The sequence below is a fragment of the Leuciscus leuciscus genome (assembly GCF_965113295.1).
Source record: "Leuciscus leuciscus genome assembly, chromosome: 2".
NCBI classification, from domain to species: domain Eukaryota; kingdom Metazoa; phylum Chordata; class Actinopteri; order Cypriniformes; family Leuciscidae; genus Leuciscus; species Leuciscus leuciscus.
The window spans coordinates 41837375-41851154 of record NC_138726.1 but is presented as its reverse complement, the minus strand read 5'-3'; the positions used below and the strand labels follow the sequence as shown (position 1 = coordinate 41851154).

The 13780-nt window shown below is 41.3% G+C and overlaps 1 protein-coding gene across 2 annotated transcripts in view; it reads left to right on the top strand.

Annotated features, from left to right (window-relative positions):
• tln2a (talin 2a) overlaps positions 1-13780 on the top strand; it is a 56342-nt gene that overhangs the window by 24886 nt on the left and 17676 nt on the right. For both annotated transcript variants that reach the window (XM_082162626.1, XM_082162625.1), the window contains exons 14-40: positions 160-340; positions 568-681; positions 796-904; positions 1076-1284; positions 1545-1643; positions 1725-1892; positions 1985-2279; positions 2501-2667; positions 4852-4980; positions 5121-5234; positions 5331-5444; positions 5578-5712; positions 6352-6480; positions 6605-6707; positions 7047-7255; positions 7457-7576; positions 7759-7956; positions 8048-8187; positions 8291-8384; positions 8472-8561; positions 10196-10318; positions 10425-10568; positions 10668-10829; positions 10936-11076; positions 11165-11346; positions 11439-11571; positions 13657-13758. In XM_082162626.1, the coding sequence (XP_082018752.1) occupies positions 160-340; positions 568-681; positions 796-904; positions 1076-1284; positions 1545-1643; positions 1725-1892; positions 1985-2279; positions 2501-2667; positions 4852-4980; positions 5121-5234; positions 5331-5444; positions 5578-5712; positions 6352-6480; positions 6605-6707; positions 7047-7255; positions 7457-7576; positions 7759-7956; positions 8048-8187; positions 8291-8384; positions 8472-8561; positions 10196-10318; positions 10425-10568; positions 10668-10829; positions 10936-11076; positions 11165-11346; positions 11439-11571; positions 13657-13758 (3904 nt within the window). The remainder of the gene's footprint in view (positions 1-159; positions 341-567; positions 682-795; positions 905-1075; positions 1285-1544; positions 1644-1724; positions 1893-1984; positions 2280-2500; positions 2668-4851; positions 4981-5120; positions 5235-5330; positions 5445-5577; positions 5713-6351; positions 6481-6604; positions 6708-7046; positions 7256-7456; positions 7577-7758; positions 7957-8047; positions 8188-8290; positions 8385-8471; positions 8562-10195; positions 10319-10424; positions 10569-10667; positions 10830-10935; positions 11077-11164; positions 11347-11438; positions 11572-13656; positions 13759-13780) is intronic.

The following is a 13780-nucleotide window of genomic DNA, read 5'->3' as shown; positions in this document are numbered from 1 at the left end:
ACACAGTAATATATTCAGCCTGTTTTTAAAGAGTGCCGGCGGAGTCTCCTCTTCTTGAATAACCCCTGTAGTACTAATACAAAATGAAAAATGTACTTGAACTTTTGTACCTTTCTGTGTCACTTCATTTATATATTTTTTTCTCTCTATCTTTCACAGATCTACTATATTGCAGCAGCAGTTTAACCGTGCCGGACGGGTAGAGCATGGCTCAGTGGCATTGCCTGGGATCTTGAGGTCAGGTTCTGTCGGCCCAGAAGAGCTAAACATGGGTACCATGCCCTCTCCACAACAACAGATCACTACTGGACAGATGCATCTTGGACATATGCCACCACTGGTGAGTCTACATATGCAAATGCTCACATTCATAGAACACTTGGTTAATTCAGCAAAGTTAATAAATTGTCCATTATTGGCAATAGGCAACCTTGCTGTCTAGATATCAGCATCAGTCCCTTCATAACACATATTGGTTGATCATCAATTAACAGCTGTCATAGTTAGATATATAGATATATTAGTGGATGAATGTGTAATTATTGCCATCCTTAATGTGGCGATCAGAGCGCAGCCCAACAGGCTCTTGTGGGAACCATTAGCACCAGTATGCAAGCGGTGCAACAGGCACAGGAGGACCTGGAGGAGGTGGAAGAGCTGCCACCACTTGGAGATGATATGGTGAGAAAATGCATACGTTACACTTCACATTTACTCTCCTGTACCTATTACCAATATTTTATTTTGAGTTTAAATGTAGTGAATGCACACAACTTGTATTTTTCTTTATTTCAGGCTTCTAAAATGTGGATTCAGAACAAGGTGGATGAGTCCAAGCATGATATTCACTCTCAGGTGGACGCCATTGCTGCTGGAACTGCCTCTGTGGTTAATCTTACTGCTGGTAAAACCTTGGCTGTATTAAATCTGATTAAATTAGTAAGATGTTTCACAACATTTACTATCCAGCTGTACTGTAAAGACAAATGAAAAACCTGACAGACCCTTCAAAATGAAAAGCCTTACTCCTTTACATTTTGAATATACATCTGCAGCTTCCTATTCCATTTCCCAGGTGATCCGACGGAAACAGATTATACAGCGGTAGGCTGTGCGATTACCACCATCTCCTCTAATCTGACGGAGATGTCCAAAGGTGTGAAGCTGCTGGCAGCTTTGATGGAGGATGAGGTGGGCAGTGGGCATGACCTCATGAGGGCTGCCAGGACCCTCACTGGAGCTGTATCTGACCTGCTCAATGCTGTGGAGCCTGCATCAGGAGAGGTGCGAGCAAAGGATGTCCTGCAGATAATCACTATCTGTCATTTTGGTGGATTGTGCTGTACATTTTCTGTACAGTTTTGTTTTTCCAAACATTATATGCAGATGTATGCCATTTCTGTATGGTTTCGTCTTGAGATACAGAAGAAGAATAAATGTCATTTTGATACATTTGACCAATTCAACTGCCTTTGCACGACCATAAAGATTTTGAGTGACATGACTATGTTTAATAGTGTGTGTGCATGTGTTTCCTCATGCAGCCACGACAGACGGTTCTGACTGCAGCCGGCAGCATCGGTCAAGCCAGTGGAGATCTGCTTAGACAGATTGGAGAGAATGAAACGGACGAGCGCTTCCAGGTACACAGATGTCTTATGAATTCATGATGTACATTTGTGTGTTTGAGTGTTGATCACTCTGTATGTGTGCTTGTGTTTCAGGATGTTCTGATGAACCTAGCTAAAGCTGTGGCTAATGCAGCAGCCATGATGGTTCTGAAGGCCAAGAACGTGGCGCAGTTTTCTGAAGACAGTGTCCTGCAGAACAGGGTTATTGCAGCTGCGACCCAGTGTGCCCTCTCCACTTCTCAACTAGTGGCCTGTGCCAAGGTGGAGTTCACCTACGTGTGCTTCTAATTCAGATTGATTCAAAGAAATAAAACTGTGGATAACCGTTTTTTGTTCATGTGTTTGTGTATCAGGTTGTGAGCCCCACTATCAGCTCCCCTGTGTGTCAAGAGCAGCTGATTGAAGCAGGGAAGCTGGTGGATCGTTCAGTAGAAGGTTGTGTGAAGGCCTGCCTGTCAGCTACCAGTGATGGAGAGCTTCTCAAGGCCGTCAGCGCAGCAGCTGGTATCGTCACACAGGCTCTTAGTGACCTACTCACGCATGTGAGGAACTACGCCACTCGTGGGGAGCCCATTGGACGCTACGACCAGGCCACGGACACCATCATGACGGTTACAGACAATATTTTCTGCTCCATGGGTGATGCTGGTAAAATAAATACATCATATACATCACCGTTCAAAAGTTTGGGGGTTGGCAAAGCTGAATTTTCAGCAGCCATTACTCCAGTCTTCAGTGTCACATGATCCTTAAAAAAAAAAAAAACCTTACTGACTCCCCACTTTTGAACAGTAGTTTACCTTGTATATTTTATTTGCTTAGTTGTTCTAGGCTGTGTAATAATAAAGATTCACCAATCTGTTCCGTAGGTGAGATGGTCCGACAGGCACGGGTTCTTGCCCAGGCGACATCTGACCTGGTGAACGCCATGAGATCAGATGCTGAGGTGGAGGTGGATGTGAACAACTCCAAGAAGCTTCTTGCTGCTGCCAAACTGCTTGCGGATGCCACCGCTCGAATGGTTGAGGCTGCTAAGGTGGGTTTAGCAAACCTTGGCTCGCATTAGAAACATATGACTACATTTAAGTAAAATATATTTTTCTAATCTCTTATGCCATTGGTTCTCAACCTTTTTAACTCGAAGAACGTATTTATGCTGTAATTGAGACAACTGCTTGCTTTAACCCTTTTTTATTGAAATAGGTAGTATCGAAAGAAATATTATATAAATTAATCTCAATTAATTTTTCACTCCAGATGTTTTAAGAACTGTATATTTTTCAATAAAAACAATAAAAAAGTGTTTTTTTACACTTCAGATTAAATTTAATTAGCTTGTACACTACTGTTCAAAAGTTTTGAGTCAGTAAGATTTTTTCTTTTTGAAAAATTAATACTTATTTTCAGCAAGTGACAGTAAAGACATTTTACATTGTTACATCAAAATTAATAAAAACAAAAACGAATGCTGTTCTTTTTTTAAACTCTTTATCAAAGAATCCTGAAATAATTCTTTAGCAGAAAATCAGCATATTATAATGATTTCTGAAGGATCATGTGACACTGAAGACTGTAGTAATGATGCTGAAAATTCAGCTTTGCCATCACAGGAATAAATTACACTTTAAAATATTATTTAAAAAAACTGTGTAATATTTCACTATATTAGTGTGTTACTGTATTTTCATCAAATAAATGTAGCCTTGGTGACCATAATAGACTTATACATTTAAAAAAAAAAACACATCTTACTGACCACAAACTTTTGAGCAGTAGCATATTAATAATTATTAAAGGAACACTCCACCGATTTTTGAAATAGGGCTTATTCACCTTCTTTCCTACATTTAGATAGGTGGGCAAATGCATTTTTGTCTCAGTGCATGCATTGTTTTAGTTTGACAGGGTCACCGCTAGCTTAGCTTAGCTCAATGAATGGAATCCTTTGTTGCCAGCTAGCATGTCCTTAGTAAAAGTGATTAAAAAAATACTAAAAAGCCCACCTAATTACTTCTTGTGGCCTGCGTATTCACAACGAGTACAAATAGCGATGCAGATTAACACTTGGCGATTTCCTAGGCAGATATTGACTTGTGACTATATTAGGGGGAAGCACTGCTACTTGGGCGCAGAGATATCACGCAACACATGAAATGTGAATATGTGGTATTATGTGAATGTGAATACAGGTATAACATGGGTCGATCTATACATGCGTCATGTTTAAAATAATCACTTACTCTCTGGACAGCTGTCCATTTGGTCCATTCGGCGTGGGGCGTTTTTTCCAGTTCACTTTATCACACCGGCTCTCATCCTCACGTCCTCAGGCTGTTGAGCGATCTCAACCTCCTCCTCCTGTCGTTCTATTTCCAAAGCACGCAGCTCATCTTCTGAAAACTCTGGTTCATATAGAGGTATGGTTCTGGATCTTGACTGTCTGAGAAGTCACCCTCTTCGTCTCTCACAAAATCAGCCATGTTCATCGCCATTCATGTACTGTAGGAAAAATAGCCAGCTACTATTCACGCCAGTATGTTGATGGATGTCGTGGGATTTCATGTGTTGCGTGATATCTCTGCGCCCAAGTAGCAGTGCTTCGCCTGTGCTTCCCTCTAGTATAGTCCCAAGTCTATATCTGCCTAGGAAATCGCCTAGTGTTAATCTGCATCGCTATTTGTACTTGTTGTGAATACGCAGGCCACAAGAAGTAATTAGGTTTTATTTTATTTTTATTTTTTTATCACTTTTACTCAGGACATGCTAGCTGGCAACAAAGGATTCCATTCATTAAGCTAAACTAGCGCCGACCCTGTCAAACTAAAACAATGCATGCACTGAGACAAAAATGCATTTGCCCACCTATCTAAATGTAGGAAAGAAGGTGAATAAGCCCTATCTAAAATAAAACGGTGGAGTGTTCCTTTAACTGAAATACTTGTAAGGCATCCTGCGGCCCCCTTGGAAGTTTGCTGTGAACTTCTGTTTGAGAACCACTGTTTTATACCAATTAAGGAGATAAGAATTCGTAGGATTTTTCTTGATAGCTACGATTATTGTAAGTATTTAATAATTTGGACACATTTTCTGCACTAATATAGCATTTTCCTAAAGTAATTTTTTGCATCTTCGGTTTATCATGTCTCTGGTTAATAAAGCGGTGACCTAATATATATCCAATAGACTTGTTACACGTCTGTGTGTGTGTGTGTGTGTTAAGGGAGCTGCTGCATACCCTGAGAATGAAGACCAGCAGCAGAAGTTGCGGGAGGCTGCGGAGGGGCTGCGTGTGGCCACCAACGCGGCTGCACAGAACGCCATCAAGAAAAAACTCATAACAAGACTGGAGGTCAGTGACTGATGGTTATGATTGAGAAAAGTCATTCAATTTAGACAGGATTATATGTGATCTACGCAAGGGAGTGTTTGACGTAAATCCAACCGTTTGAATGAATCCCTGAACTATGTGTCTGTTTTCTATCTTTCCAGAATGCTGCTAAACAAGCTGCTGCCGCTGCCACTCAAACTATAGCGGCATCCCAGAATGCAGCAGCCTCTAACAAGAATAGTGCTGCCCACCAACAACTTGTTCAGAGCTGCAGGGTTTGTAGAAGTATTAGTTTGTGAATATCTAAAGTGTTATTAATGAAAGTATTCCTAATGTTTATACCACTGTATTCTCTATATGTCAACGTGTAGGCTGTAGCTGACCATATTCCCCAGCTGGTGCAGGGAGTGAGGGGCAGTCAGGGTCAGCCAGAGGATGGTAGTGCCCAGCTTGCCCTCATCATTGCCAGCCAGAACTTCCTTCAGGTAACCATCTACCCTTTCACTGATACTAATCACCTTTCACTCATCAGATAACATCACTCTACTTTAAAAGTGCTCTTTTAAAAAGCTTCTCCTTCAATACTAAAATGTCTTATTCCATGTCTTTGCTTTCCAGCCTGGAAGTAAGATGGTTTCTTCAGCAAAGTCGTCTGTGCCAACTGTTTCAGATCAGGCGGCAGCCATGCAGCTTGGGCAGTGTGCAAAGAACCTGGCCACCAGCCTGGCTGAACTCCGCACTGCTGCACAGACGGTACTTAATCTGTCTTCTCCACACATGCATTTAATGAGTAAGATGCCGCGTTCTGTTTACCTTGAAAGTCGGATGTCAGCGCTGGAAATGATGTCACACCCTAGTTGTGACGGCGTTCCAATACACAGTTGGACAACCAAGATGGACGTGTGCACCACTGAGTTTGAGACAAACAGAAGTGCTAATAAACAATATATTACTGTTGTTTCACTTCTGTTGATGTGCTGAGTGAGCAGCCATATTGGATTCTGAAGTCAGGGTTGTTTGTGGTTCCTCTGAGCTTCCAAATTGGAACCCTAACTTGGGGGGCAATTCCAGTTAAACATTTCTACTGGGAGCTTGGAATTTCTGACTTCCAAGTACAAAAGGAACACACCATAAGATCCACATATTTTAAGTACTAAAGGGATATGCAAATGAAAATTCTCGTTCCAAACCTTAATGACTGACTGACTTCTGTGGAACATAAAAAATATATTTTGAAGAATGTTGGTAACCGAACCGTTTCGGTACTAAAATTCTTAAAAAATCTCCTTTTTAGTTCTGCAGAAGAAAGAAATTAGTGTTTGGAATGACATCAGGGTGAGTAAATGATGCTATGAGCTATCCATTAATTAAATCCTGCCATGTGATATCTAGGCTCATGAAGCGTGCGGCCCCATGGAGATAGACTCTGCCCTTATAGCGGTGCAGACGCTTAAGAATGAACTCCAGGATGCAAAACTGGCAACTTCTGAAGGACAGCTGAAACCATTACCTGGAGAATCAGTGAGTTGATCAGTGATACTATGATTCTATTACACTACCTCTGAACACTATCTTCTCAGCACAGACTTATTGATTAATTGTGTGAATTATGCATCCATTTTGGGATGCAATTTGTTTGTTTTAGTTGGAAAAGTGTACTCAGGATCTGGGTGGTACATCTAAGGGCGTTGGTTCATCAATGGCCCAACTGCTTACCTGTGCAGCACAGGGAAATGAGCATTACACAGGTAATACACTCACTAGCATAGGAAACACATTTATTTGGCTAAATGGAGACTTACCTTAGAGCTCTGTTGTTTTAAGTAACTAATCCCAACCATAACCCTATAGAAAGTACATGTAGTTAATTAATAACACTCTGTACTTATTTGGGTAATTACACTGTAACAACGTCACCTTAAAATAGTGTAACCTTTTATCTTTTTTTATATTTGAGGAGTTTTGTAAAATTAAGATAGCTTACAGGGGCTGTTTTTTCTAAGTGAGCTCAAAAAAATATACATTCTTGTTCACACACACAGACTCTCACACACACACACACACACATGAATTGTATGTGTTCGCAGGTGTTGCTGCTAGCGAAACTGCCCAGGCTCTCAAGACATTAGCACAGGCTGCGAGGGGTGTTGCTGCCACCACATCAGACCCTGCTGGAGCCGTAGCCATGTTGGATTCTGCTTGTGAGGTTATGGAAGGGTCGGCTAAATTGATTTCTGAAGCCAAGGAGGCGCTGGTTGCTCCTGGTGATGCAGAGATACAACAGAGGCTAGCACAGGTGAGGGAGGAAGAGATGTAAATGTAATATGAATAATACAAAAAGAAGGCATTTAATAATTGATCAGATATCCAATCTTGCTAAATAAAAGTATTCATTTTCTTTCCAAAAAAATTATCTTACTGACCACAAACATAAAAATGTAACACAAAAATATTTTACTGACTTTATTGTTGTGTATGTCTCTGTTTTGTGTACTAGGTAGCAAAGGCTGTGTCTCACTCACTGAACGCATGTGTGAACTGTCTACCTGGACAAAAAGATGTTGATATGGCTCTGAAAAGCATTGGTGAAGCCAGCAAAAAACTGCTTGTAGAGACGGTGAGCAACAAACAAGAAAATCTTTTTATTTCCTCCAAAAAATATTGTAGCTTGAAGATTGCTAGAGCTATTCCTTAATATACTCTCTCTGCCCTCAACATAGTGCATGCAGTTATTAAATGCACATGGCCCTAATGTGTCTCTGGAGTGTTTTGTGACCTTTTTTAATTTATTTATTGCAGCTCCCTCCTTGCAGTAAGACCTTCCAGGAGGCTCAGAGTGACCTGAACCAGACCGCAGCCGATCTGAACCAGTCCGCAGGTGATGTGGTCCATGCCTCTAGAGGGACCACTGTCAAGCTTGCAGATGCTTCTGGGAAGTTCAGTGAGGACTTTGATGAGTTTCTGGATGCTGGCATTGAGATGGCTGGCCATACACAGGTACGATGTGTGGGTGGAGCAGGACAGAACGTGAGAAGGTGGATCGGTCTTCCTTTTCCTAAAATAAGAAGTAATTCTTGGTTGTTTTTAGGGTAAGGATGATCAGATACAGGTGATTGGGAATTTGAAGAACATCTCAATGGCCTCCAGTAAGCTGCTGTTGGCTGCCAAGTCTTTATCTGTGGACCCTGGAGCAGGAAATGCAAAGAACCTGCTCGCTGCTGCTGCCAGGTACTTCACGCCATGTTTATTCATTCATGTTATATGTTATACATTCATGTTATATATGCTCTTGTTTCTATTTTTAACCTCACTCCCCTGCATGTTTATTCAGAATGGTGACTGACAGCATCAATCAGCTGATTACCCTGTGTACCCAGAATGCCCCAGGACAGAGGGAATGTGACAATGCTCTAAGAGAGCTTGAGGTAATATATATAAACAATGCACGGTACTAATTTATTTGTCTTACTATTGAAAAAAAATGGGATATTGTCTCTTTTTGTGGGTTACAGGCTGTTAGGGGACTGCTGGATAACCCGAATGAGCCAGTCAATGATCTCTCCTACTTTGACTGCATTGAAAGTGTCATGGAGAACTCTAAGGTAACCGCAACATGATTATATTGGAGGTAGTGATGCACGAATTGCAGTTTGGGATTGGGTGGGTCAAGTAATAAAAAAATAACATTCCAAAAATTGCGGGTGGACGAGAGATAAATCGTTAAAGACATTTCACGGTAAAATGCAACGAACGTGCGTCGTTTTTACTTTTATTTTCAAGAACAACATATACAGTATATCTCTTCAGGGAAAACATGCCTAGAGCACCTCTTAGTGGTCATTATATCAAACACAAAGGAACCTACATGAGACATTGCTTAATAACTTGACAGCTTTAACTCAAAATAAACACAAGCTTAAGATAAATTATTCTGATAAGAGTGTTTTCCAACATAAGGATGGAAGCAATTTTCCTTTTTTTTTTTTTTTTTTTTTTGGTCAAATTCATGCTCACCATGTTCACGTCACCAAAAGCAACAGAATGAGCTTCATTTTATTTATCATCAGCTAATTTCAAGATCAAAGACCACAATGGGGGAGAGAGCGGCATCAGCACTTGTAATATAATTTAGTCTCGCTTTTTTTAATGAAGACAACTGTGTGTTGAGCTTCAGGATGCAACGCTGAACATTTAAGTCTGCCTTAAGAGATACTGAGCTACTCGAAACACATGAAGCAACCAGCTTTGAACATGCATCACCGTCATTGTGATTTGTGTGGAATGTTTAATGGGACTTTATATAGCCTACTTGATATCTATACCATTAGCTTTGCTTTTTCTCAAAGCTAAGCGCTAAAAAAAAGCAGAACTAGCTGTAAGCTGTCAGTCAGTAACTCTTGTGTGCATGTGATGCACAGCGCTAGTGCTTTCAGAGCTGCATAATTTAAGAGACTTGCATAATTTAAATCTCACAATTTATACATATTTGTAGTTCCTTAATAAAACAAACTGGTTTACTACGATGAATTATTACCTCAAAATGTAGATCTGTATGCAGGTGCGATTATACTTTATCTAAATTAAATACATGCATACATAAATATCTCGCTTTTGCTCACGTGCCACTAATTACCCCTACGTGTGGCATATAGGTTGCCAACCCCTGCAGATATCTAAATCAGAGAAAATCATAGGTGCGGGTGGGTGTCAGGTGGATAATTTGTTTTTAAAAAGCGGATTCGGGTGACGTTAGAGCTGATCCATGCATCTCTAAGTGGACTTCAATTCCAAAAAAGCGCAGATGATCTATTGACATCTTGCAAATTAAAGAACTCGGATGCAGCCGGACCATTCAGTAATGATCAACGTAAATAATGGGAGGTAAAAAATGGTGCAAATACCAGTAAATTGACTAGTGCAAACCTTGGTAAATCACCTTGCATGATTAATTGAATACTCTACAACCATACATTTTGTGTCTAAAAGGGAAACTCTTTCAAATGCATATTCAAAATTCAAATTTTTCACTGTGTGTCTTCAGGAAATCCTGACGGTAGTTTTTAAATGCCAAAAGAGGGTTTTCACTGGCGCAAGCTGTTAGTAAATCTGGCCCTAAATGCGCAAAATTCCTGTTAAGATGCTGAACTGCAAGCATTCATATAGCCTGTTGATATTGGTAAATGTTAATGCACATCACTAAATGATGACTGATCTGTAATCCACGTCTTTCTGTTAGATACTCGGTGAGTCTATGGCCGGTATCTCACATAACTGTAAGACAGGAGATGTTCCAGCGTTTGGAGACTGTGTTGGTGGAGCCTCTAAAGCTCTGTGTGGACTGACCGAAGCAGCTGGTCAGGTAACAAATACTACCAGCTTCATTCTCAACCATTGAACATTTTTACCTCTGAACACTTTTACTTTGTGTATGTGCCGTTAATACTTGTTTTTTGGTTTGTCTCTAGGCTTCTTACTTAGTGGGTGTGTCTGACCCCAACAGCCAAGCCGGACATCCAGGCTTAGTGGATCCTATCCAGTTCGCTCGTGCTAATCAGGCAATCCAGATGGCTTGCCAAAATCTTGTTGACCCAGACAGTAGTCCTTCACAGGTAGCTTCGCTCTGTCAGATCTTGGGCATGTAGTGTTTCTTTCTGCAACATCTTAATCTGCAATTTTAAGGCCAAAATGTTCAAATGTGCGTGTTGCAGGTGCTCTCAGCTGCCACCATTGTTGCCAAGCACACCTCAGCGCTGTGTAATGCTTGTCGACTGGCTTCATCTAAGACTGCCAACCCTGTGGCTAAAAGACACTTTGTGCAGTCAGCCAAAGAAGTGGCCAACAGCACAGCCAGCCTGGTCAAAACAATCAAGGTTAGACCACTCCTCTTTATAAATGATTCCAACTTTTATCCACTCCAATGACAGCAAATGATTGCTTTCTAGCATCATTTATTTTCCCTCTTCTCTCCCACCATAGGCATTAGATGGGGATTTCTCTGAGGAAAACCGTGAGAAATGTCGTGTTGCAACAGCGCCGCTCATTGAAGCTGTTGACAATCTGACTACGTTTGCTTCCAATCCGGAGTTTGCTAGTGTACCTGCACAGATAAGTAAAGAGGTATGAGTTTCTTCTTCATTGAAATGTTATTCACAATTGAGTCATTCTTGTTGTTAATGATATTTATATTTTTATACTCACAATTTAGGGTTCTGCTGCACAGGGGCCAATCATCCAATCAGCACACTCCATGCTTGGCAGCTCCACCCACCTTTTGAAGACAGCACGGTCATTAGTTATGAACCCTAAAGATCCACCCACGTGGTCATTACTGGCAAGCCATTCACGCACTGTGTCAGACTCCATCAAGAGCCTCATCACTGCTATCAGGTAACACATATATACTCACTTTTGTTGTTAGTATGAGACATGCAATAGAAATACATTTAAATAATTTGTGTTTATGTGATTTGGTATTACAGGGATAAAGCCCCTGGCCAAAAGGAATGTGACTCAGCCATTGATAATATCAATAAATGCATCCGAGATATTGAGCAGGCCTCTCTTGCAGCTGTCAGCCAGAATCTTCCTCCTAGAGATGAAGTTTCATCTGAGGTAAATGTGTTTCTACAGTAGCTACTCAGAATAGTGTTTATTTCTAGCTTCATGGCTGTTATCACAACTCTATTGAGCAGTATATCAATTAGGGATGGGTTGCGATGGTCAACTAGTGGTCTCTTTTTATATATATTTTTAAACACACACACACACACACACACACACACACACACACACACACACACACACACACACACACACACACACACACACACACACACACACACACACACACACACACACACACACACATATGTATATATATGTGTGTATTTATATATGTATAAATATAAATATATATGTGTATATATATGTGTGTGTGTGGGGCCATGTTAAAGAAGGCTTGAAAGAAGAAATAAAAGTGAGTTTTCTATCTAGGGGTCCTTAAAGGGATACTTTAGCATTAAGCTTTGTATTAGTAGAAAACCTGTAGTATTTTCGAATTACCGTGCTTTCCACCCTCATATCCCCCTGAGACGAGAGATTTATGTATTTTTTTTGTCTGGAAAAAAATCCTCCGATGACGCAAAAATCGTCATTTTGCGTCATCTGAGGATTTTTTGGCCAGAGGCTAAAGACTACAGCCAGTAGGAGGGGCTGTCCCGCATGTTTTCAACCCGCCCATAGGAGGTGGGATCTCACTCACAGAATGTACACACAGTATCAGCCATCTTTTTTTGGAAGCTAAGCTAGCAGGCTCTTGTTCTGTGGAGAAAGCTGAGTAGTAGGGGTTACCATACTCTTTTTCCCGGACATGTCCGGCCGTCGAGATCGTCCAAAATGTCCGGGATTCGGCTTTTGCTTTCTGCAGTCGCCATTCATTATTTACATGCACACCTTTTGTTTCAATCTAACTGAATTCATTCCGATTGGTGATTCTGAATGTAGTGTTTACATGAACGCAAAACAAGTGATGTGCGTTTTAACCATAGACAGTATATAAACTGGACACAGCGACCCCATAGGTTTCAACGGAGAAAAGTGAAGTCAATTAGAAGCTCTCACTTCCTGATGGTCAAGCGTACTGCGCAGACTCAAAGCTTGACGACGTGCATGTGACGTGAGCAACCCGTCTGTCTTCTAGTAGCTGTGCCAAGAGAAATCTGAATCATTCCCTTCCGAAACTTGCAGAGACGGAGAGTGTGAGTAGGAGGTGTCCATGAGCTAGGAGCAGGAGCAACTTTTGCTAAGTATTCTGATTAATTACTTTGTCATTTTGCCTCCACATCCCTCCGATTGCGCGTGAGCTTCTCCTCCTGTCCATATGGTAATTTCTCTACAGTGTGACAGAGAGTCGCGTGGTTATGACGCAATCGTTAGCCTATTTTTACAAAAACTACATCTACGGGGCCATAATGTAAGATACAAGGTAATGGAGCCTTTTATACATTTTCGTGTTTCTTTAGAAACAAATAATGGGCAAATGGAGTCTTTAAACGCCTCAGATGTAAAGTTATTCGCTGTCAAAGTGACGCCAAAATGAATGGGAGTCAATGGAATGCTAACAGCAGGTGATGGTCTGCTAATCAATGGCGGCGCCCGGGGAAGCTTCAATATTTTATGAAACCCTGTCCCCCTGGTTTTAACATTGCTAAGAAAATTCCCGCTCCTCCGTGAGAGAGAGCCTACGAGACCGATGTTTACTGTGTCTCACACGCTCATCAGTAATCACGCCACCGGCCTCGCGCCGTTCTCCCGCGCCCCTCAGCCTCGTCCTGCTCGCCACAGTAAACATAATGAATGGCGACTGTAGAACGCAAAAGCCGAATCCCAGACATTTTGGGCGATCTCAAAATCCTGTGTAGACTCACTAGTAGCCTAGCCTTGTTGTTTTAATCTGCGCTCTCTTACCGGTAGGCGTGGCTTGGGAGTGGCCTCCTAGGGCAGTGAAGCAAGTGCATTCTGGGAGTTGTTGTCTTTCATCCACATGAGCCAAAAATACATTTTCTGGCTTTTCTCAGTCTAGAAAGCTCCAAATTCAAAAATAATTTCACATTTCTTCTACATAAATGACCCATTTTAAATACACATTCATCTTTCCAGAGGTGAAGTATCCCTTTAACACATGTTGTATTGTATCAGGCTTTGCAGGAGCAGTTAACATCATCTGTTCAGGAGGTGGGTCACCTGATTGAGCCGATTTCCACAGCAGCAAAAGGAGAAGCAGCACAGCTAGGACATAAGGTAAATAAAATTATGAAGCCTT